Source organism: Vidua macroura, chromosome Z (assembly GCF_024509145.1).
Source record: "Vidua macroura isolate BioBank_ID:100142 chromosome Z, ASM2450914v1, whole genome shotgun sequence".
NCBI lineage: Eukaryota > Metazoa > Chordata > Aves > Passeriformes > Viduidae > Vidua > Vidua macroura.
In genome coordinates, this window is record NC_071611.1 from 73481809 (window position 1) to 73505542 (window position 23734).

Here is a 23734-nt window from a genome sequence, read left to right on the forward strand (position 1 = left end):
TAAAAACAAAAAGGGCAAAGGGAGAGGGCGCGCCGTGGTAGAGCAGAGACTCTCCGGACGCCCAGCGCTGTCTTTTGCTCATTACCACTTCCTTAATAAATTCTTGTTAATCGATTTATCTATAATTGGGCTCCCCAATTGAATTTGTCCATAACAAATTTGGTGCAGTGACTCGGATGAGGGCGACCGGGTGGGAATTCCTCATCAGGGAGGCGCCCCGCTGCCTCTGCAGCGGGCCTGGTGCAGGCTTTGCCTTCCCAGACCCTTACCAATGAACCTAAATTTGGTATTAAGCAAAAGGGATACTGGTAACCCCATAATCTTTGTGCACAAAGCCCAGGTGAAGACGCAGAACAGCTGAGTATAAAAGTGGGAATCCTCTCGGTTGGGGTTGGGATCCCAGGACATAACCTATGAGACGTCCCTTTAGGACGAGGCAAGTGTGGACCTCTAAGTAGTGCGGTTTCCAGACCCCGAGAGGGGCTGGGCCACAAACGGGGCCGCGAGTGTGTGTGTGCATGAAGGTGTCCTGGAAGATGGGACAGAGGAAAAGCAAGCCCTCTGATTCCATGGGGACGGGGACCCCGGTAAAGCTTCCCCAGATACCACCTGACAGTCCGTTAGGTCTAATGATAAAATCTTGGGATGAATATCCTTCAAGAAAAGGGAAGGATAGGGCAGAAATGGTACATTATTGTATGGAAGTATGGGGAGGGAAACAGATCCGTGGTGATAATTCATTTTGGCCAGTGTCTGGAAGCTTTGAGGACTGGATTTGCCAGACATTAAACATTTATGGAAACTCTAAAGAACCTTTTGATATGGAAGAGAGCTAGTTTGCGGCTCTCTGGATAGTGGGGGAAACAAGAGCAAAACTTTTTGCCTTAAGCACCCAGGGAGGGAAAAAGAAAAATAAAAAGCCTGAGGAAGTTCCAACTGCACCCCCCTCTACCATACATACCTCCCCCTCCTCCACCCCCACCAGTACCACCCATAGTCTACCCCGATTTGGATCAAGGGGGAGATTTTGATAACCAAGAGGTAGAAATCCCGGAGCCGGTCTCTGAGGAAAATCGCCGCGTTACTCGTAGCCTAACACGGGGGGAAAGAGAAAAGGAAGGGCAAGCTCTATATCCACTAAGGGAAGTAGCTTTGGGAATGATCCCTAACCCCAATGCTGGTCAGCAGGGACAACCAGCCCAAATTCCAGGAATAGGTTATGTGGAGGTACCTCTCAACTCAGGAGATGGGAGGGAGTTCAAGAAAGAAATGGGACACCTATTGGAAGACCCCCTCGGAGTTGCAGAGCGGGTGGATCAGTTTCTGGGGCCCAACGTGTGTACGTGGGACGAAATGCAGTCAATACTGGGGATTCTATTCACATCTGAGAAGCGAGGGATGATCAGGATGGCCGGTATGAGGATTTGGGATAGAGACCATCAGGCAGGACCCCAAGCAGATGCTAAGTGGCCTTTACAGCGTCCTAATTGGGATAAACAGGATCCCCTGCATAGGACACATATGGCAGACTGAAGAACAATTCTTATCCAAGGCATCAGAGACTCAGTCCCTGTCGTGGTTTGACATGGAAGTGAATTTTTTTTTCCAGGAAGTTGGGTCAAACCAATCAGTGGTCAGGTTTGGATATTGGCACCTGGAGTGACCACTGAAAGTATGGACACGCCTCTGAGAACACAGGGGGTTAAAAGCAAGAACTCCCAGGGGAACTGTCTCTTTGGTTCCGGTGGTCAGAGAGTGCAGGCTCTCCCCTGCCCAGCCATGGGCTGGGTGGGGGAGGGGAAGCCACGCGGCCTTGTCCAGGTAGGCCGAGGGGCTGAGGGTCTGGAACCGAGCCAGCTCCTGTGGACGGAAGGGTGGAGAGAAGTGGAGATGCCTTTGTTCCCCCCCCCCCCCCAGAGGGAAAGTGACAGAGAGCCTGGCGGCACCTGGAAATTTGCCGGCAGAGGAGAAGGAGAAAGGGGGGGGATGATGCCCAGCGTGGGAGACGGAACACTGGACCGAGATTTCAGCCGTCCAGAGAGTCTGAACTTTTAACCCTTTCCAGGAAATGAGGGCTTTGTAAAATATTACTCCTCCTTGATTTGTAGTGGAAGAGAGACAGTCCGGGACCTGAGATGTTAGAAGAAGAAATATTTAGGTGGGAGGAGATGATGAAGTAGCTTTTGCCTGGACTTTTCTTGTTAGCCATGGACTGAACCAAAATCTCCTGCAATAGAGACTGCATTTTAGGGGGATGCAGTGGTGACCCAAGGAAACCTGCTTCAGCAACCACCAGCACAGGAATGGCAAGAACAGAAGAAAGCTGAGGAGGGAATGGTGATGCCCTCTGTCTTCAGGAAGATGATCTCAGTTCTTGGACCCTTGGCCCCAGGGGAAAATGGGGGGGGACTGTAGTCCCAGGATGAGAAGCTGAACTGTTTTGTCTTTGGGTCCGTGGCAAAGCATCCTTAAAGGAGCCCTATGAGCAGTCTGTCCATGCACGGTGGTGAGAGCACTGTGACATGGAATGGAGAGTGTCACACTGGCAGATTTTCTCCGGGCGGTTGCCATGTGTGACAGGGAAACACAGGAGGTGGCAACTGTGTTTCCTGGGGGGTCTGTGGTGCAAGAGAGACTTCTCTCTCCCTTGATAGTTTGAGTATTGATTATCTGAAGGGTGGTAATTTGATCAGGAATCCCGGGTGATGTTTCATAGGGGGTGTTTTGGAAATTGGGAGGAGGAGGGGTGTGTGTTTTAAAAGGTCTTCATCCTGGATTTAGTCTGTGTGTCTTGTGTAGAAGTAGTTTAATAAAGTTTTTTTTCCCTTTGTTACTAAGCTTGGGCCTGCTCTGCTCTGTTCCTGATAACATCTCACAGCATTTATTTGGGAAGGTGTATTTTCATGGGGGCGCTGGCATTGCGCCAGTGTCCAACCATGACAGTTCCTAAGGGGCAGAACGTGAATAAAGCTTTTTGTGAGAGTCAAAAGAAAGATGAGGATCCCACGGAATGGTTAGGACGGCTCCAGACATCTTTTCAGCTGTACTCCGGAGTAAACCCTGACACTCCGGAAGGACAGATGTTGTTAAAGGCCCAATTCGTGGCCAGAGCCTGGCCTGACATTAGAAGAAAGTTGGAAAAGATTGAGGATTGGCACGGTAGAGGCCTGGAAGAGTTGTTGCGGGAAGGTCAGAAAGTGTATGGCCGGAGAGAGGAAGAAGGACAGAGGAAAGGAGCGAGAGTAACGATGGCTGTGGTACGTGAAGGGCAGAAGGGAACGCCTCATCGGTTCCAGGGAAGTAAGCTGAGCGGCCAGAGGGTGGAAGGAGGGAGAAGAGAAAAGGAGGGTGGACAGGGAAGCTGCTTTTATTGTGGTAAGAGAGGGCATTTTCGGCGGGAATGCAGAAAAAGGTTGGCAGATGAAAAGCAATTCAAGGAAGATTGAGGAAGTCAGGGGCTCTATTTGCTGGGGACCCAGGAAAGAACAGAGCCCCTGGTAAAACTGAGAATTGGTCCCCAGCAGCAAGAATAGGAGTTCCTTGTGGACTCAGGAGCCAAGAGATCAACGGTTCAAACCCTTCCCTCAGGGTGTAAATTATCAAGAGAAACAATACAGGTAGTTGGGGCAAAAGGGGAAGCCTTTAAAGTGCCTGTAATTAAAGACGTGATTTTTGAAACCAGCTCCAAAATAGGTATAGGGTCACTGCTATTCGTTCCAGAGGCTGACTATAACTTACTGGGACGAGATTTGATGATTGAATTAGGAATTGAAATCGACATAAATGACAAAAAGCTACTATTAAATTATGTTCTCTTTGGGTAGAGGACGAACAGAAAATTAACCCTGAAGTATGGTATACCCCAGAAACGGCGGGCCAACTGGACATAAAGCCCTTTGAAGTAATGTTAAGGAATCCTGAAGTCCCAGTTTGAGTTAAGCAATACCCAATTCCAAATGAAGGAAGGAAAGGGGTCAAACCTGAAACCGAATGGTTAAAAGCACAAGGGTTATTAGAACCCTGCATGTCCCCTTTTAATACTCCTATCCTTCCTGTTAAAAAACCTAATGGGAAATACCGTTTGGTACATGATTAGGAGAAAGGAACAAAAGGACTGTAGAAAGATTCCCGGTAGTAGCTAACCCTTATACTTTATTAAGTCAGTTAGGCCCCAAATATCAGTGGTATAGTGTTATAGATTTAAAGGATGCATTCTGGGCATGTCCCCTCCAAGAGAGTTGTAGGGACTATTTTGCCTTTGAATGGGAAGACCCAGACACCCACAGGGTACTCCCACAAGGGTTTACAGAGTCCCCTAATTTATTTGGCCAGGCACTGGAGCAGTTACTTACAGGTTTTCAATTGAGAGAAGGGGCTGTCCTGATTCAGAATGTAGATGACTTGTTAATAGCTGGAAAAGAAGAGGAAGTTGTCAGGGAAGAGAGTATGAGATTACTCAATTTTCTAAGCCTGAAAGGACTCAAAGTGTCAAAATCCAAACTACAATTTGTGGAAAAAGAGGTGAAGTATCTCGGACATAGACTGAGTCAAGGAATGAAGAAATTAGACCCGGAAAGGGTCAAGGGAATCTTGGCTATGCCAAGGCCAAGGACGAAGCGGGAGGTTAGACAGCTGCTAGGATCATCTGGGTACTGTAGACAATGGATAGAGGGATTTAGCGGGAAAGTAAAATTCCTATATGAGAAACTAACAAAAGAAGGCTTGCTTAGGTGGACTCAGGAAGATGAGGAAAAACTACAGGACCTTAAGGCAGAATTAGTAAATGCACCGGTTCTCAGTCTTCCTGATATAAAAAGGCCCTTTTATCTTTCTGTAAACATTGAGGATGGAACAGCATACGGAGTATTAGCTCAAGATTGGGCAGGGAGGAAAAAAACCAGTGGCTTCTTTATCAAAACTGCTAGACCCAGTATCTAGGGGTTGGCCCACTTGTTTACAAACAACAGTTGCAGCAGCACTGTTAGTAGAGGAAACAGTAAAAATAACCTTTGGAGGGGAATTACATGTACTATCTCCCCACAACATTCGAGGAGTGTTACTGCAAAAAGCAGAGAAATGGATCACAGATGCTAGGCTCCTAAAATATGAGGGAATCCTGATTTCTTCACCAAAATTAAGCTTAGAAACCACTTCCCTCCAAAACCCTACTCAATTTCTGTACGGAGAACCTAGCAAAAACTTGACACACGATTGCCTAAAAGTTCTTGAAGAACAGACAAAGAAAAGGCCTGATTTGGAGGAAGAAGAACTAGAAGATTGCGAGAAATTAATTGTGGATGGATCGTCTCGAGTAATAGATGGAAAAAGAAAATCAGGTTGCACTGTAATTGATGGAAAAACCTTGAAGGTAATAGAATCAGGGCCATTAAGCTCAGGGTGGTCGGCACAGGCTTGTGAGTTATATGCAGTATTACGGGCCTTAGAGCTGTTAAAAGGAAAGGTTGGAACCATTTATACAGACTCAAAATATGCTTATAATACAGACATTTGGAAAGGGTAATACATACATTTGGAAAGATATGGGAAGAAAGGGGCTTGATTAATTCACAGGGAAAGGGATTAATTCGTGAGGCTTTAATTAGGAGAGTACTGAGAGCTTTAAGGTTGCCTGAAGGAATCGCTGTAGTTCATGTAAAAGGCCACCCGAGGGGGATACGTAACCAAATAAGGGAAAACAATGTCGCTGATCAAGAGGCCAAAAATGCGGCTCTTAGAGTGTTAAAAGAAACTGTAATTACCAAAAGGGTTAGGGAAGACTGCCCCGATTGTGCAGCTGATTTAGAGGGCAAACGTTGTCACGACTGTTGGAAAGATTTTGGGATGTGTGGAATAAATTGTGCTTGCGAGAATCCCCACAAGAAGTATTGTATACTACACGGACCAATCCAGATATTGGTGTTCACCGAAAAGGAGCAGGAAAAACTAAGAGAAATGGGGATCATAGAGAAGGGAAATAGAAAAGAATTACCAGATGGCCGTGAGGTACTCCCAAAGTCAGTGGCTTGAAAAATCCTGGAAGCAATTCACACAAAAACACATTGGGGTACCCAGGCATTAATAGACCAAATTGCAATTAAATGCACTTGTATGGGGATGCACACCTTAGCTAAACAAATAACACAACAATGCCTAACCTGTCAAGGGGTCAACAAGAGGCAATGGAGACAAAGGGAAATGGGGGGACGGGAATTGGCACATAGAGCGTTTTCCCACATTCAAATTGATTTTACTGATTTGCCTAAAGTAGGAAGATATAAACACTTATTGGTGATAATAGATCACTTGACTCACTTTGTAGAGGCATTCCCTACCTCCAACTACACAAACAGTAGTAAAAATACTATTAGAAGAGATAATCCCCCGCTACGGACTAGCAGAAGTAATAGACTCAGACAGAGGCCCACACTTTGCCTCCAAAATAATTAAAGAAGTAGGAACAAAGCGGCAATATCATACTCCCTGGCATCCACAAAGCTCGGGTAAAGTGGAAAGGGTAAATGGAAGTCTAGATGTAAATGGTAGAATGAAGACCCTAACATGTGTGAACGAAGGAACAGAGACAGCAAATGCTCACAATTCATGCTCAGAAACCTGGAGGATAATGACAACATTACAGGCAGTTGCTGCTATCTACACACGTAACTTCTCAGCCCTCACAGCGCTGACAGGAGTATGATCCTGAGCATCCTGATGAATATGCAAAGTCTGAATATCTATGAGTACTTTGGAGATGGTCAATAAGGAATCACTGCTCAGTGTCACTTCTAAAGAAGGGACACCAGGGTATCAATTAAAAACTAGCAGCAGGCAGTCCTTTACCCATGGACAAACAACTTTGCATGCTGGTGCTACGTGGCAGAAAGAGCAATTCAGTTCATGGGGGAACAACAACCTGGACCTAATGTAAGTTCTGGGACATTCTTGAGGGCCGCTTTTCTGTATCTTGGGAAATTACTCCAAGAAAATACATGCTGACTCTTTATTTACTGCAGAGAAGAAGTATTAGCCATTGTTCAAGATGATACTGGACTAGCCTAGAAATATTACCCAGTTGTTTTGGCTGGGGAATAGTTGGCTGCTATAGGTTTGCACTTCACTCTTAACATACAGGACGGCTGAAATCTGCAAAATAAAAACAAATCTCAAGCATTTATCACCTGCCTTTTCTCTAGATAGCACTGGCTTTTGAAATCCACACCATTTTCAGCATTGTAACACAACTCAGTGCATCAAAAGACTTCTATAAAAGCAGAGCAAGGAACATAAAACCATGATTAACCATGATACATGAAATAAAGAAGTTATTAATAAGCTTTTAAGAGAAATTCTTTAAAAAATAGAAAAAATAATTTTAACAAACACCAGCAGCTTCTGGCACAGAGGTACCTGAAGTACCTCCTTTCAATTGAATTTATAATACACGTTTTGCATTATCTTTGTGCTACGGTTTCCTAACTTGAAGTTTTCTTTGTAGTCTCGGTAGGTAATTTTGAGTCAATAAAATAGATGGACTGTATTTTGAATTATCAGAAACCAGGAAAAAACATGTTCTTGTGTTGATTAAGGTCTTCTTTCTTTGTCTCACTTAGAAAGCACATCCTTATTTTCTTACATTTGATGCAAAGTCACAGAAAAAGACAGGAACTTTAGAAATTTGGCATGTATCTGCCCTATGAAATCTAACTTCATTTTCAAAGACATAGGTCTAAAACTGCCTCATCATACTATCTCTCCTTTCCTTCACACGTCATTTGGGAATGGGCATTCAACACAACATAAGCAATACTCAAAACTTAATGGATTTGATTTTGACTTGACACAACAGTAGGACAAAGGGAATTCCCAGTGCTCTCTTAAGTCTCAGGAATATGGCAGTCTAAACAGATGGACTCATTTTAAAACACCTAACAGAAACTGTAAAATGCATCAACATTTCAATCTACAATAGCTTTTACAAGGTTTATTAACAGCTAATTTTTTACAGTATTTGTCATAAAAAGAATGTCAAAACTTCTGTGATCTTTGTTACTTGACATGCACTAGCTGTCAGCCTACTATAAGAAAATAGTACTCTAAAATTTACCTATTACATATGTTAGAATAACACTAGGAAGTTTACTTGTCACAGAAGCTTTTAACCACTCATACCTCTTTCACCTTGCCTGAGCCAATAACAAATACCACATCATTGACTGTTATGCTGGTTTCTGCTGTATTTGTAGAAAGAATCTGCAATTAAAACAACCAGAACTATAGTTAAAAGCAAGACAAAAGAGATTAATACAATATCTGACAAAGTCCTCTAAAACGTACTATCTTGCGCACAGCAGGAGGTGACTTTCTTCTGATCCAAAGTCGGAGTATTTGAATGAAGCATGAAAACCTGATATCTAATGCACATTTAAGTGTTTTTGGAAGACACAGTGAAAACCTCAACCATAGAGGCTTTACCTGTGTGCATGGTCAGCAAATCTCCTGTCATCAAAAAGAATGCGGTCCCTCAAGCTATCTCATCATATCCAGGAAGAAATATTAAAATCGCTCCTGAAAGAGAAGCAGGTTTGCAGAGTTAAGCAGCAAATTCGCTTAAAATATCCATCAGTACTGTGCAGAGTAGCATTTGGAAGGTTTTACCTATGTAGTGTTTCCAAAAGAAGGGCAGGATTCATCAAAGGCTCAAAGTACAATCATTGGCTGGGAGTGTGTGTTTATACTTACCGGTCTCACAACTATGACAGATGTTATGAAGTGAGTGCATAATGAGGTCCAGATCCACCTTTTCATCAAAACTGTGATGATAAGCTGTCAGTAGTTCTCTGTCCTCTGCGCTAAGCTCACTAGCACTTGCTCAGACCAGGGAGCTTTCATCCAGATTTCCAAAACCTGCTGAAGCAAATAGCAAAATGCACAGACCAGACCAGAATCAAGGCTGTTTGTTTCAGGTTTGCATTCAGCCACCAACTAAGCTTAGATCAACACCAACAAGACTACTCCTTTCCAATTTTAATTTTCAAGTGTAGCAGAACAGCACCTCCAAAATACTCTTACTGTTCACTGGTTTAAGTGCAATCCAACAAAGCATGAAACTTCAATTTTTAGCATAACTTTCAGTTCTTACTCTTTATTGAAACACAGCCATAAGCAAAGTGTCAGAACTCAAAGTATAAAGACACTACTTGTTTACCTGTTAAATAAAAAGTATTTCAAAGCAATGTTTTCCCAAATGTTTTCCTCCCATAAGTAGGTACTATGCAAGTGGAAACTACACTAAAAAGTGTTCTAAAAATACTAGTCTCTGCAAAATGACAACTGAACTGTAACTGTACGTTAATCAGAAACCAATTCTTGAATGACCTAGTATAAATGTCACTTCTACTGAATTTCTTTCATATGGCTACTATGTATAGACAACAATGTATAGACAAAAACACAACAGGTTTGTTTCCTAAATAAGCATCTGAAATTAAAATGGTACATAGTAGAATCATTATCTCTATTTATCTAAGTCACTAGACTCATTTCCTGCCTAGACATATAATCATGATAGCAATGCCCACATCAAAATGATAAAAAATAATAACATGAAAGAAGTCTATACCACTGTAACTATACTTATCCTAGGATTTGCATATAATCAAGTGCAAATCAATAATCAAACATAATCAAAGAAATACACTGACTACAAACACCAGTTTTTTAAAAAGCATGGTTTTGAAACATTCCTGGTCTCAAATAAATCCTGCTATTTAGGTCAGACTTAAAAGGCACAAAAAGCTAAAAATTGTTCTGATTAGAAGCCAAAATGCAAATTTCCCTTCAACATTTCCCTTCAGCTGTTTCTACAAAGTTGTTTTAGCTTACCTGTAGGATTCCCACAAGTCAACCACCTCTGTCTCTCCCAAGTGCTTAGCCCAGTCCACAGCCATCCTGAAAGAATACACAGAAATCTTTTTTAAACTTCTTGCTTCAAAAGACACACAGCCTAAGACTCTGAATTCAATTTATAATTTCAGGAATACAATGTGATAAACAGAAGTTCAAATATGTTTCGAATGTCAAAATTTATTATTGCTTACAGTAGCCTGTTAAGTTAGCAATTAGTTTACATGTTAAAGAAAATTCTTTCTCATTTGTATACTGACAAATCTATGCTTTGGTTTGCCTGTTTGTTTTTTACCAGCCATTAGAGGATTTGCAGTGGATACTTGCTCCCATACTGATCAGCTGCTCTACTTGACTCAAAAAGCCTCTCCCTGAAGCAATCATTAGTGCAGTTGCACTGGTTTCACTGTGCCTATTATCAGCTGAGAATTACAAATGAATAAATAAATGAACAAATAAACCAGCAAACCAAAGAAAAACATTCTTTCTTTTTCACCTAAAGGTGCTGTGAATGTGGCTTACATGATTTTTAAAATCCAGGCCAGACAGAATTTGTTTTCTGACTTCATCCCACCACTCAGTTCATATGAATTTAACACTACTTTAGACACACCGCAGCATCTGCTAATACTTCAAAACAAGCACAAACCAAAAAATAACTAAACAATGCATTAATTCTGCTAATTCCATTCACTTTTCCAATAGGCATCAGAATTCAAACCTAACAACGTTTGAACCTAGAGACAAAGCAGCCACAGAAATTAAAGTCATTTTGTTATTGTTTTTTTTTCTAATGTAATAAGATGATAGACTTACCACTGACATTTTCAGCTAAATTGATATGGAACACCTGAGCAAAGGCATCAATGACACTATTTGCCCCTTACCTTCATGTCCCAGACCTTGCTATTGTATGCCAACGTAGCTCACATTTGTATTCACCCCTTTATCCAGGTGTCATCAGCTTGCTGGGATTTTCCCCCTGAGAGCAACCTGGGAATGCTGCTTGCTGTCACAGGGCTTTGTTCCTCCCAGGAAACTCCACAGACTCACTTAGCTTCGTCCTTTCTAACACATGGCCTGGGTTAACTGCCAAGAGGATGAGCAGCGTGCGCCGTTCCTCAGCAAATGCCAATCCCTCTAAGAAATGCTGATTCCAGTGGGATTTAGGCCCAAGTGCTGTTCTCAGGAGCACTGAAGTTCAGGGTTTCAGCAGCAAGACAAGAGCAGGCAGCTTGGCAGGCCTCCATCAGCTCCAGCACTCACCTGCCTTGCAAATTCCTCTGCTTCCTGTAGCCATTGGCTGAACTCCTGTTCTTGACCTGCGGCCTTCTCCTGTTACCCGTGAGACTGGAAACCTGAGGTACTGAGGCACGTTATGAGGAAGTCTAGAATGAAATGACGGAGGAGAATTCTTCAGAAACTGCACTTTGGATCGTTTGCCCTGCTTGGTGCTTGCAACTGTCCGCAGTAGATGTGAAGTTTGTGGTTCAGTGAGCTATATGGCCCCGAAAAGAAAAGACTAAGTTAGCTCAGGAAAACCAGGATCAATTTACTCAGCTCCTGCAGGCCGGAAATGAGAGAGCAGCAAATGACTGAAAAATGCAGTACTATGCAGCACGTACCCATCGTGGGCATGACAGAGATTTCAAACCCACATCCATGGGGAATCTGACCTTGTAGGTTTCCCACAAGCCAACGGGAGTGGGTTTTGGCAAAGGCACAAGGAGCTCAGTGTTGGACGGAGAAGTTTGTCAAGAGAAGGGCTGACTTGGGAGCTGGTGGAAGTGGAGAGAATGGGCAAATGCCGCCATGGGTGCACCCTCACTGTGTGAGGGTTGCTCCAAGGGCACCCCCTGCCATGCACAGGACGTGGGCACTGCCCCGTGCAGAGGACGTGTCCCTGCCATATTGCCAACATAAACGCTGCTCCAGTGTCATGCAAACACATATGGGTGATTTGTTAGTCGGCATCTTTTCCCCGCTAAAAAATCGTTCTTCCTTCAGTGAGCCCTACAATTTGCTGGTTGATGTTAGCCACGCAGTGAACGGACGGGAATGACAGGCATTCCAATTTAGGGAACTGGTTTTAGTCAGAAGCATTGGTGGCCAAAGGACAGGGTGTGTGAGCTTGGTGCCTGTTCTGCGTTCCTCTTGGATCCTTTGAGCTATGGGTTATGCACTTCAAGCGGGTTTTGTGCTGCTTTGGGACAGTGTGCGCCCTGTCAAAGGAGCCCTTTTTGTCGCCTGATGCCATAAAGCCTGTGGACAAATGCAGGCATCCTTTTATTTTCAGCTGCAATTCTAGGGTCTGCAGACATGTGCAGGTGTCTTTTATTTTTGCCTTCTTCTTATACAGTCAGCCGATGGCTGCATGTGTCCCTTTTTCCCCTTTTCCTTGCACAGTCTGGGGCAAATGGGTTCCTTTTCCTTCTTTGTTTCCTGGCCTGCAGGCTCGAGCAGCACTGATCAAATGGTGGAGTGGATCCACAGAGCAGTTGGCAGGGCATTCTTGTTGCTGTCATCCTGCAAAGTTTTTAATGGTCTGACAGGTAAGTAAAAGTTTTTTTGCTGGGGCAGCAAATTGAAACAAAACTGGCATAAAGATGGCATATGTTTGGTAAAACTCCTGCCAACAGCTTCAGCTAAAAAGGGGGTGTCTCTTGCCCAGCAGGGTGTCTGAAGGCATCCTTTTTTTTTCTCTGTGCTCATAGGGTCTGCAGACACATGCAGGTGTCCTTACACTCTGTGGATTTGTGCAGGTGTCCTTCTTTTCTTTTTTTCCCCTGTTTTGCTGTGCAGTCCAAGAATTCATGCAAGTGTCCTTTTATCCTCCTTTTTTGGCACAGTCTGCAAACTCATTTAAGCGTCCTTATTTTACCATTTTAGTTGCATGATCTGGGGACTTTTGCAAGAGTCCTTTTTTTTAATCTTTTCACGGCACGCTCTGGGCATTCTTGCAAGTGGGTGATTTTTCCCTTTCTGTTTCATGGTCTGTGGACTGGAGCAGCATTGCTCAAATGATGGAGCGAGTCCATAGAGCAGTCGGCAGCGCTTTCTCCTTGGTGGCCCTCGCCGTACTGCCCGTGGTGCTGCCGGGCAGGCCTCAGTAGCTGCGTCTTGGGCAGCATCGCCACCCCTCAGCTCCGTCTGTCACGACTCCGGCCCCGACTCCGCTTGTGGCTCCTCTCGGGGCCCGCGGAGGACACGCGCGGCAGGGCCTCACTCCCGCCTCCGCTGCAGGTTCCCCGGACTGAGCTCCGCCACTCGGCAGCGTGGCCGCCCAGCCCGATGCCAGTGCCCTGTTCAGATGGGGATGCCCAGCCCGAGGTGCCTGGGGGGCCGTAGCGGGGAGGTCGGGGACCGTTCCCAGCCCTGGCCCGAACGCCAACAGCCGCACCTCGCCTGCAGGGAAGGCCCTGCAAGAGCGATTCCGCTGGGTTACCTGCAGGGCCGCGGCGCCTTGGGCACCGTCTGCTTGGGGACGTGCCTGGCGGACAACGCCCCGGTGGGTGGTGGGGCTGGCAAGGGGCGGAGTAGGGGGAGGGCAGAGGAGAGGGAAGGCGGGGCTGGGCAGGGTGGGATCTGAGCTCAGCCCGCTGCTCCCATTGGCTCGCAGGTGGCCATCAAATGTGTGTCGCGGGATTGCATCCGTCATTAGGGCGAGCTGGTGAATGACTTGGGCCAGCGGCAGAAAACAGCACATGACGGGCGGGGTAAGCTGAGGCCCGGGAGAGTGGAAGCTGCCAGGACGCCTCAGGAGAGAGCTGGCGTGAGCTCAGTGGAGGGCTCAGAGCATCCTGGGCTGGGTGAGGGCTTCCAGACCCCTGGCACGGCATCAGCCCCACTGACGGCATTGTGGTCTTCTTGCAGCCCAATGGAATCCGCGTGCCCGTGGAGATCGAGCTGCTGGACAAGGTGTCCACTGGGTTCCATGGTGTTGTTCAGCTCTTGGATTGGTGTCAGCTCCCTAACAACTTCGTGTTGGTGATGGAGCGCCCTGAGCAGTCTTAGAACCTCTTTGATTTCCTTCTGCCACAGGGGCTCCATGTCGGAGGAGGTGGTGCAGGGGCTGTTCCTCCTGGTGCTGAAGGCCATGCAATACTGCAGCAGCTGTGGGGTCCTGCACCGGGACATCAAACCAGAGAACATCCTCCTCGACCTGGCCACCGGACAGGCAAAACTGATGGACTTTGCCTGTGGCACCGACCTCCAAGACACAGTCTGCCCACACTTTGCAGGTGAGCCCACCCAGGGCTGTGCTCCCAGTTGGAGCCGGCATCTCATGGCCCAACCTGGCTATGGCTCCGGGGATTCCCCCGTTTACTGCCAGTCAGGGGCACACCTATGAGCCACAGAGATCTGCCCGTACGAGGCAGAAGGAAAGATCAGAAGAACCATTCCACCTTCTCTCGCTGCTAAGCCAGTTCTTCTCTTCCTCATAAAGACAAAATGCAGTTTTTCTGCACATCAATGGCAGCTTATCGCTCCTGCAGAGCTGAGAGGCTTTTCCCCCTCCTGCTGTGCTACAGGCAGATTTAGCAGCATTACCTAACATGGATACCCACAGAGGGACCACAAGCAATTGACTTTGTGCCACTTAATCTCAAAGATCACCACTCTCAGCAGACACAGATGGAAGAGACTTGCGCACTCCCTGTTTGCCCTGTAGACGCACACCTGGCTGACACAGCTTTCCCTGATGGAGAAAAACAACAAGGAACAGCTCCCTCACAGCCGTGCAGCCCAGAGATCTGCAGGGCGCCATCAGCAGCCGGCTTCATAAGTGACCAGTTCTGCTGGGATGGAAACCAACCACCAAATCCTCGCTGACTTCAGTGGCAGCAGCAGCAGCGCCTGCGTCTGATCCCTAGGTCTGGGGCTGGGCTGGACAAAGGACACACATGTCACACGGCCCCTGAAGGATGTGACTTTGGAAACAACCACCTGCCACTGTCTCCTGTTGTTCTGCGGTAGGGTCACAGCAGCCTGAGGCACTGGGCAGCCCTCAATGCCACCTGAGACTACAGATGACAGGCCCTGGCCTCCGAGACCAAACACAGGGGGAAAGTCACTCTCCAGATGGAGCTTGCAGATTGAAAAGGCTGCCGTGAGCAGCCATATCAAAGGGCAGACAAATGAGGCCCTCCTGCTCTTTAGCTGTGCCATGCAGCTACACAGCCCTGGGTAGACACCGCAGAGCACAGGGACAACAGAAAGCACAGAAAGAGGAACAAACCCAGCCAAGCACAGAGACTTGTCATGATTGCTGAACCCCAGACAACCCCAAGCGTGCCATCACCCCCAGTCCTTTTCTGTTGACAAAGAGCAGGTCCAGCGGGTGCCTTGCCTTGCTGGCCAGGGTCCTGCCAGGCTGTTTCCTCTCTGCTCTCCTGTACTGCCAGCAGATGTGCCCACCTTCTTCGATCCACTTGCAGAGCCTTGTACCTATTAGCCATGGCCACGTGGGAGGCAGGAGCAGTCCACAGAGGAGACGTGCCGGCTACACCGAGCAGGAACCAAAAGCCTCTATGTGCCCAGTTGAAAGCCTGTATCTCCACAGGATGTTTTGGCTGCCCTGCTCTTCACTGGGTTTTGGCTGGAAATGCAATTGCCCTTTCTTCCTCATCCAGAAATCCATGGTTGGGGAAAAAGCTAGCCAATGGACAGCATTCCAAAGGCAGTGTAGGTTGGAGCTGATAAATGGAGGAGATTGTTGCCAAATCCAAAACACACCAGAATGCCCTTTAGAGGGACTTTCCATTTTTAAGAAAGAATGGCCAATTCAGAAGGGAACGTAGAGCCTTATTCCATGGCTGACAAGGAAGGCAATCGTCCAGCAGGCTTGGGGGTGTATAGGACTTTTATTGTGAGTCCAGCTCCAAGCTGCCTTTGGAGGAAGTAATCCTGAAGTGGTCCTGGTCATCTCTTCTGCTTCCTCGATTGCTTCGCTGCAAGTTTCCTTCCTTTTCATTTGAAAAGCCCTTAGAGTTGGGATTTAGATGGCAGGGGCCTATGTGATCTGGAGAAGGAATAATAGAAGTACAAACAGTCATAGAAACAACAGCAGTATGAAACCAGCCCTACAGCCAATCAATTTCTCTGAAGTATTTTGTCTCCAAAGACTGGTGACAAGTCTGGAGTCTAAAGGGAATCCAGGAAGCCAAGTGTTCTGATCAGTGTGGCCAGACTAGCACACACACCTTCTCTGAGTCATTGGCTAGGTCACAGCCATCTGCTGCTCCCAAAACAATCCCTGCTTTTGTCTTTACTGTAGAGGGAAGCTCAGGCAAAGCCCACCCACTGCCAGCTGCTCTCAAAGGCAAAAGGAATGCCCCAAGTGCTCCCTGCCTGCATCCAAGCACCACAGTGGCTTCTGTAGGGAGTCCAAAATGTCTCTCCCAACACCAAACGAGGAGGAACATGTGTTACAGCCCATGCTGAGGCACACACACTATAATACACTGCTCGACTGGACAAAGAATGCACAGGACGTACTCAGCAGCTTCAGGCACCTCCTCAGCAGCCTGACAGCCAGCCCTCTCCCACAGCTCCAGCCTGGCTCTTCAGGGGCTTCCCGTGGCACCTCCCTCCTTCTGAGGGGAAGCTCTGGCCTTCCCTTTCTCTTTGGGCCTGCAGTGCCATTCCTGCCTTCTTCAAACCTGCGCTCTGGTAGCCTCTCACCAGACCGCTCCCTGAAGACACAAAAATCTCTCCAGCACTGTTTACCAAGGGCCAGCTAAGAGACAATGCCACCCAGACAGACAGTGTCCAGAGAAACAGTGCCCAGAAGGAGCCCAGAGGAGTCCAAAACAACACACAAACTCTCTTTTCACACTCTGTGCCTCTTGACTGTCTCTGGTTCTTATCTTTTCTCGCCCAGGCTGCATGATGGCAATTTACTGCTTCATCTCAAGCAGCCTGTTCTCCTGCTTCTTCTGTACCTCTGCCAGGAAATTTTCCCCTTGTGCCAGCAGCTGCTGTGCCTCCAGACGCTGCCCTTCTGACTCCTGGTGAGGGGAGGAAGACACTTCCACATGAAGTGCCAGCCAAGCTTCCCAAATAATTAGTGGAAGCTTCATGCCTCACACCACCCCCCACCTGAAAAGTGCACGTCAGTAGTGACTTTGTGCCCTCCAGCAATGCTGTCCCAAGCAGAAATTCAAAAGCAGGATCAGCAGGTGTGAGGAAAAGGAGATGCCACCTTCCTTTCCTGCTCTGATGGCTGCCTGTTTCCTGGCCCCTCTCCCCTCAGGATTTCTACCTGTTCTCACAGGTTCAGTTCTCCAAGTGCTCAAGTGGTCCTTGTCATCTCCTTTGCTTCCTGCATGACTTGGCTGCAGGGATGACAGCGATCAGGCTGTCAGAAGAGGCTTAAGAGAGGCTCCGCTGACTGGAGAAATGGATGCTGCCCAAAGGGGAAAAGGAACAAACCAAATTAAAAGAGACAAAGGAAAAAGGAACCATTCTTTTCCAAACTGACTTCCTAACAGGGTCAAGCTGGATTCCTCTAACCCCCAGAAATACACAAACATAGGCGGCCTGAGGTCACCATCAGCACATGAGCCTTCATGTCCAGGATGCTGCTAGCACAGGCAAACATGGCCCAGAACTGCACTAGTCCGTTCCTCAAGGTGTCATCACTTGCTGGCATTTTTGTCCTGACAGCACTGTGGGATTGCTGCTTGCTGTGCAAAGGTTTTGTTCCTTTCAGGAAACTCAACACACTTATTCCAGCTCCTCTTTTCTACAGACATGGGCTATTTGAGTGCCCAAAGGAGATGTGGGGCATTGGGCAGTCCTCAAGAGACTCCCAAGGGCTCTGAAATTATTGACCGCACGTGTTGTTCTCAGGAGCGCTGGACACGCAGGTTTTCAGCAGCAAGCCAGAAGCAAGGACACAAGCAGCAGGGCACAGATGGGCTGAGCTCTGGCTTGCAGGAAGAGCAGTGTCTGCCTTGGCATGCCCCCCGCTCCTGTGCTGGCTGGCATCTTCCTTCTCAGCAGGAACAGCCAAGGAAATGGCCTGGTCACCAGCTCCTTGTCTGCCACAAAACCTGGCAGCAAAGCCACAGCAATTCTCATCTACTTGAGCGGGCCAGGCAGCACATGGGGCTGGCACAACTCCTGCTCAGCTGTCCCCGTCTGCCTGGCAGAAACCTCTAAGGCTGGGGCAGGAGGGACAAGCTGAGTGCCCTCGGATGCTCACAGTGAGCTCCCCCACAGCCCCTGCCTTCCCACGGACCAATCTAGAACCGCTTGGTTCTAGACTGCTTTTGTTGTGTTCTTCAAGCCCCCGTCCCTGGCATTGCAATACTTCAGTTCCTTTGCTACCAGGTAAACATGAATACACCACCTGAGAACAAAAGAGGGTCACAGAAATGACCAGAAGCTGGGAGCTCTCCTCTGAGGAACGGCTGGGAGAGTTGTGCTTGTTTAGCCTGGAGAAGAGCAAGCCCCAAGGAGACCTTTCAATATTTGTAGGGCCTTCTAAGAAAGATGGGGACAAATCTTTTAGTAAGGCCAATTGTAAGAGGACAAGGGTGAATGGTTTTAAGCTACAAGACACTCAATTGGCTCTAAGGAAGAAAGTGTTTATGAGGAGAGTGCTGAAACACTGGCACAGGCTGCCCAGAGAGCTGGGAGGAGCCCCAAGCCCAGCAACATTCAAGGTGAGCTTGAATGGGACCCTGAGCAACCTGATCCACTTGAAGATGTCTTTGCCAGTGACTGGGGTTTTGGACTAGATGACCTTCACTGGTCCCTTCTAATCTCAACCAGGCTTGGATCCTGCTTGGTTTTCATTGGACAAGCACCCAGAGTGGATATTACTATGTGGGGGGGCCCATCGGAAGCCCTGGAGTTTGGCCGAGGAACAAACCCTGACAGGGAACAGCTCTTTGGGCTGCAGCCGCTTTGCCTTGTACCTGCAGAAGTTCCTTAGCAGAACCTCGCCTGTCCACATCCATCTGCAGGCAGCAGCCCAGAAATTCACACAAGCCAGAGGGCAGCCTGAGCTTGTGCAGGTCTGGTACCCCTTGCTTGCCTATCAGGTACTTAGCCTGAAGCCAAAGGAAACATGAGACTCTACGTGATTCTTCCATATCCTTCAGTGCTCACCTAGACCCCATCTTTTAAGCTCCAGGCTGCAGTGGCAATTTCTTGCCTAGCAGATGCTTAGAGATGAGCTTTCCCTCCCAAAGGAAAAAAGGCTCCAGTGCAGCCCCAGCTCTTCCAAGCTGCAACAGGTCTTGCCTTGACAGCTGATGCGAGCCCCAAGGACGTTTTCAGAAGTGGGCCTTGGTGGAAGCACTTTAAGCTGTGGGCATGGGATTTTGTCTAATGGACACACAGGAGAAGGACACCGCTCTCTGAGCGTATTTGCACCTTACCCTCTCACTGGTTCCCGAATATAAGGAGCCTCTCCTTTGGCCATTTCTATTCCCACGATGCCAAGGGACCAGATGTCCACTTTGGGGCCGTATGGCTCTCTTCTCACCACCTCGGGTGCCATCCAGCAAGTGGTCCCGACCATTGACCTCCGTTTACTCTGCTCAGGGCTGAACGGAGCACAGAGGCCAAAATCGGCTGAGGAGAAAAACAAACACTGCTTCAAGTAGGGAACCAAGGAAAAGGTTTCCTCACTCTACGTCTCAGAATGCAGTGCTGAATCGAGCTGGAAAAGCAGCTGGGCTCTCATTCCTCAGGGCTGCAGCCAAGGACATGGGCAATTGTCCACTTAGCAACCTCCCCCCAGGATTCCCACCCTGGCTTTTCCTCAGGCACCGGAACGTTTACACTGTAACTCTCTCCCTTTGGAAGGAACACACAAACCCAAGTTACTCTTGCTACCTTCTTGCTCTCTAGACCACTCAGCCCCTTACAGCTGTGCCCTGGGCTGGCAGAGTGCTCCCTGCCCTCTCACCAGCGCCACTGCTAGGCACCCGGCAGCCGCTCAAAAGCAGCCCCACACCGCCTCCCCGGAGCGCTGCGCCTGACCCAGAACACCCACCCAGCTTGACGGAGCCATCCTGGCCCAGAAGGATGTTGTCACTTTTGATGTCTCTGTGGATCACCTGGTTGGCATGAAGGAAAGCCAGGCCTTGCAGGCACTGGGAGAGAAAAAAGAAACAGGAGGCCAAAAGTTAGCCTGATCTGATTTCATCATACCCAAAAGGACACTGCTCCTGAAGATTCACAGATCTCAAAGGAGCAGTGAGCGCTGGCAAGAGGAAGTGCTTGCTGCTGCAACACGAGGAGGAGAGCAGGATCTTTCCAAGGCAAGGCATATTAGCGCTTGAGAGGGAAACATCAGTCCTTGCTCAAGACTGTCCCCTGCAAAGCCAATCAGAATGATCCCTGCTGCACTGGATGCACTCTCCCTGTCTGGAGGACAAGCAATGGTTTGCCAAAAAAGAAAAAGTTCCTGCCTTGGGTACCAAGGGGATCACTGTCGGGTGGGAGGCTGGAGGACAAGGGTTATAGGGCTTCCTCCACAGCAGACTTGGAAGGAGCTCATTTGTCAGTTTTCAGTAGCAAGCAGCATGGTGGGTGCCGTGCCATCCTTTGAAGTTGGGACTGTGACAGATGAGTCTCTCTTTGGCTTTGCTGCTGGTTTAAAACTTGGACACCAGCACCTTTGCACTTACAGGCAAAGAAGGCAATGCAGAAAGGGTTTGGGCAAAGGCTTGGAGAGGCAAAGTGCAGAACAGAAAATACAAATGAAATCGAGACAGGGAGTTCAACAATGGTCTAGAAGAGTAAAGAACAGACTATAGTAAGGGCAGGGACACTGGCAGGCAGTTCACTCCCAATGCTCTTTCTTCTCCAAAGCATGAGAGCAACACAGAAAGAAAGCTCTGAACATGGAATCACTCGCTTTGCAGCGCTTTTGAGGGACGAGCCTGTCCAAGCCATCCCAAGCACAAGCAGGGCCCCTTACCTCCCGACACACTGTTGCTATGTGTCCTACAGCCATCCTTTTCATGCTGACCACATCAGCTAAGGAGCCTCCATCCATATACTCCAACACCACCAGGACACCCTCACTGACAAGGTAGCTGCAAGATGAACGCAACAGCGTGGAGCTGAATGTGCGCAGCAGAATTGCCGGATGAAGGAAAGACTGCAGCTGAGTTTTGTTTCCAGGTCACTGGTAAATGAAGACGGAATCAAATGAAGACACACTCCACCCAGGCTATCCACTGCTTGCCATCTGTGCCGTCTGAATGAGGAAGGCACATCCGTGGAAAAGGAGGCTGTGGGTATTCTCAGCTCAGTCAGAGAGAAAGAGAAAGGTTTTCTAATCAGGCAAGAGCCTGGGAAACATGCTGCTGGCTTAGTAAGAGAGCCAGGTTTCTGAGATCGATCTCCAAGCTATTTCTGCCAGGAAGCATTCATGGGGACAAAATGCAATCTCCTCCCACGCCTTGTGCAGGAGTAGATTGATGTTAATTGAAAGATCCATTTTCTGCCAGAATATTTTCCTTTCTAGGTAGGTGACAATATTGGGGTTCTTATATTCTTTCATGACCAGGATTTCCTTCAACACATCCTCGCAGCCCTGGCACTGGAGATTAAGTTGCTTTATGGCCACCTACAATGACATTGAAAAGCCATCAGGAGTGGACATTACGAGAGCCTCTTTCTCCGTGCACTCACAGGCCTGGATGCCTTGTCACCTCGGTAGAAATGGACACTAAACCATCAACCACAAAGCGCTAACAGCACTCTCTGCACCTGCAGACTTCTCAAACAGACTTTGTTTATCACTACTATTATCATTCACACATGTTTTGCAAGCCAAAAGTAATTTTACTCCTGTGAAGGTAAATTGAAACCACTGGAAATACGTTAGCATTTCTAGGGGCTTTCACCAGCCTTTTGGAGATGGCTGCCATTCTTGACTGGGTGCCAAAGGAAACACACACCTACATGATGGGGACCATGCTGTCCAAAAAAGAACTCCAAGGCGACTCAAAGTGACAATCCTAGCACATCCTAACTTCTTCAGTTTGGGTTTCGCAACTCTGAAGAACAATCTTGAACATGGTTTACACCGTGGAATTGTCATTTGTAATTCTTTAGTGGCTTTAAGAATGAATAACCCTTTATGTGGTACCCTATGGATGCACGGCAGGTCATAAGCAGGGCTTCGGGCTTTCGGACGCCTCCTCCACCTCCCTCCAAGTGCAGTTCCTGAGCGCAGCACTGCAGGTGGATAATGAACTACCAGAAAGATGCAGTTGTATTTGCTGAGAGCCAAAAACAAGAATCAAGGACTATGAACTTATCGTCCCAAAGAGCAGCGGCACTCTCCAAGACACCATGTCTTCAACACAGGATCAACACAAGGTTGTATTATTTAAGGCTCTTCATCAATTTCTTCTCATTGATCTGTGCGTGCATATGTGTGTGTGTGTGTGTGTGTGTGTGTGTGTGTGTGAACTAGGTTCCCTAGGACTGAAAGGCAAAACTGTGCTCCAGGCAAGATCTCTCCTTCTTTAGGACTTGCATTATATTTTCAAACTGAACCACGTGATGGAAAACAATGGGAAATCCTATCTGTGTCTGAACCTGGGCTTAAGAGGAGTTGGGCTGGAATGACGGCTCTTGCCATCTGCTAATCTATGCATGTTTATCCAGGAAGTCCAAGCCAGCGTGTCCTTCTCTGAAAGGCACCACCGCCATCCTTGCATTCATTCAGGTAGGGAGGGAGGACAAAGTCTGTCCCAAATGCATTTTGCAGCCTGCCTCTGGACAGGCTGCTTCTGCGGGACAGCTTTGCAGCAAAGAGTCAGGCGGCCCAAAGCTTTGGCCACGGATCACATCACAAGGGAAAGCACTCAAGGGCTGCAAAATCTGAATGGGCTGTTGGCACTTACCGCTCGTCCTGTGGCAGCGTTGAAGGCCTTATAAACGGTTCCAAACCCCCTGGAAACAGAACAGTGGCAAGAAGAGAGAAGTTGGTCAGTGCTGAGAAGCAAAAGGCAGCCCAGGCAGGAGCTCTCTGCTGCCTGCAGTGTCTCAAAACCACCAGGCTTTGTCTACTCTTCAGCCAAAGGCACAGCAGCCCAGCAGCCCTCTGCCACGCAGAGTGTCCAAGGGAAAAGCTGGGTGCAACCGGAAGAGAAAGGGCTGCTACAAATCTCAAACGTACACACTAGACTGTGCATGCGGGTGTTTTCTTCGCCTTTTCCTTCTGGCATCTGTGCCTGTGGCGTGCCTTTCCAGGCAATGAAACATACAGTCCTGCTGGGCCTTCTCACCACTCTCTTTTCATCCTACCTGCCAAACTCAGGCAACACCACACAGCCTTCCTTATTTTCCTGACCACGGAATGTTGTTTTCAGCAAAATACTACTAAGAAATGCTACTGACAGCTGCTATCTGACAGCTATCAGGTGGGATGCTGCTCTCTCAGGTTCTTCTTCCTTCATGAGTGTGGCCAAATTACTTTGAATCATACAAAACCATGTCTCCTGGGAAAATAGGCAAACTGGCGCCACATGTTTGAGGGACAGGAAGGCTTCCAGGTCCTGCTCCTTGAGGTAGGCAAGATGTCGTCAGCATCCAGTGATCTTTCATGATGCCTTGTACTGCCTCAGCACTGAGACAGGGACAGACTAAAGCCAGGGGCTGAAGATGCTTGCAGCTTGCCTGACTTCCCACGTGATATTGCAGCACCAAAATACCTGGCCCATGGTTCTGTAGAAGTAAGCGTGGCTGCACTCACCCACTGCCAATAGGTCTCCATCCAGTGTACTTCTTCTCTGGATCTCCCACACTCACCACACGCCCTGAGAAACAAAATGCAAGAAGCACACTTCAA

The 23734-nt window shown here is 47.8% G+C and overlaps 1 protein-coding gene and 2 long non-coding RNA genes across 3 annotated transcripts; all 3 read right to left on the bottom strand.

Annotated features, from left to right (window-relative positions):
• Positions 1–8177: 8177 nt before the first annotated feature.
• LOC128821501 (uncharacterized) lies at positions 8178–9136 on the bottom strand. Its single transcript, XR_008441137.1, has 3 exons — positions 8740–9136; positions 8473–8565; positions 8178–8250 (listed from the first exon to the last, which is right to left on the bottom strand). It is a non-coding gene; the product is annotated as an uncharacterized LOC128821501 (long non-coding RNA).
• Positions 9137–14670: 5534 nt separating this feature from the next.
• LOC128822346 (serine/threonine-protein kinase PAK 3-like) lies at positions 14671–20039 on the bottom strand (the record flags this gene model as incomplete). Its single annotated transcript, XM_054004042.1, has 4 exons — positions 14671–14790; positions 18831–18872; positions 19304–19491; positions 19916–20039. Coding segments are annotated over 4 exons (474 nt in total), but the record flags the coding sequence as incomplete, so codon positions are not given.
• Positions 20040–21392: 1353 nt separating this feature from the next.
• On the bottom strand, positions 21393–23689 carry LOC128821496 (uncharacterized). Its single transcript, XR_008441133.1, has 3 exons — positions 23639–23689; positions 22788–22836; positions 21393–21499 (listed from the first exon to the last, which is right to left on the bottom strand). It is a non-coding gene; the product is annotated as an uncharacterized LOC128821496 (long non-coding RNA).
• Positions 23690–23734: the final 45 nt, after the last annotated feature.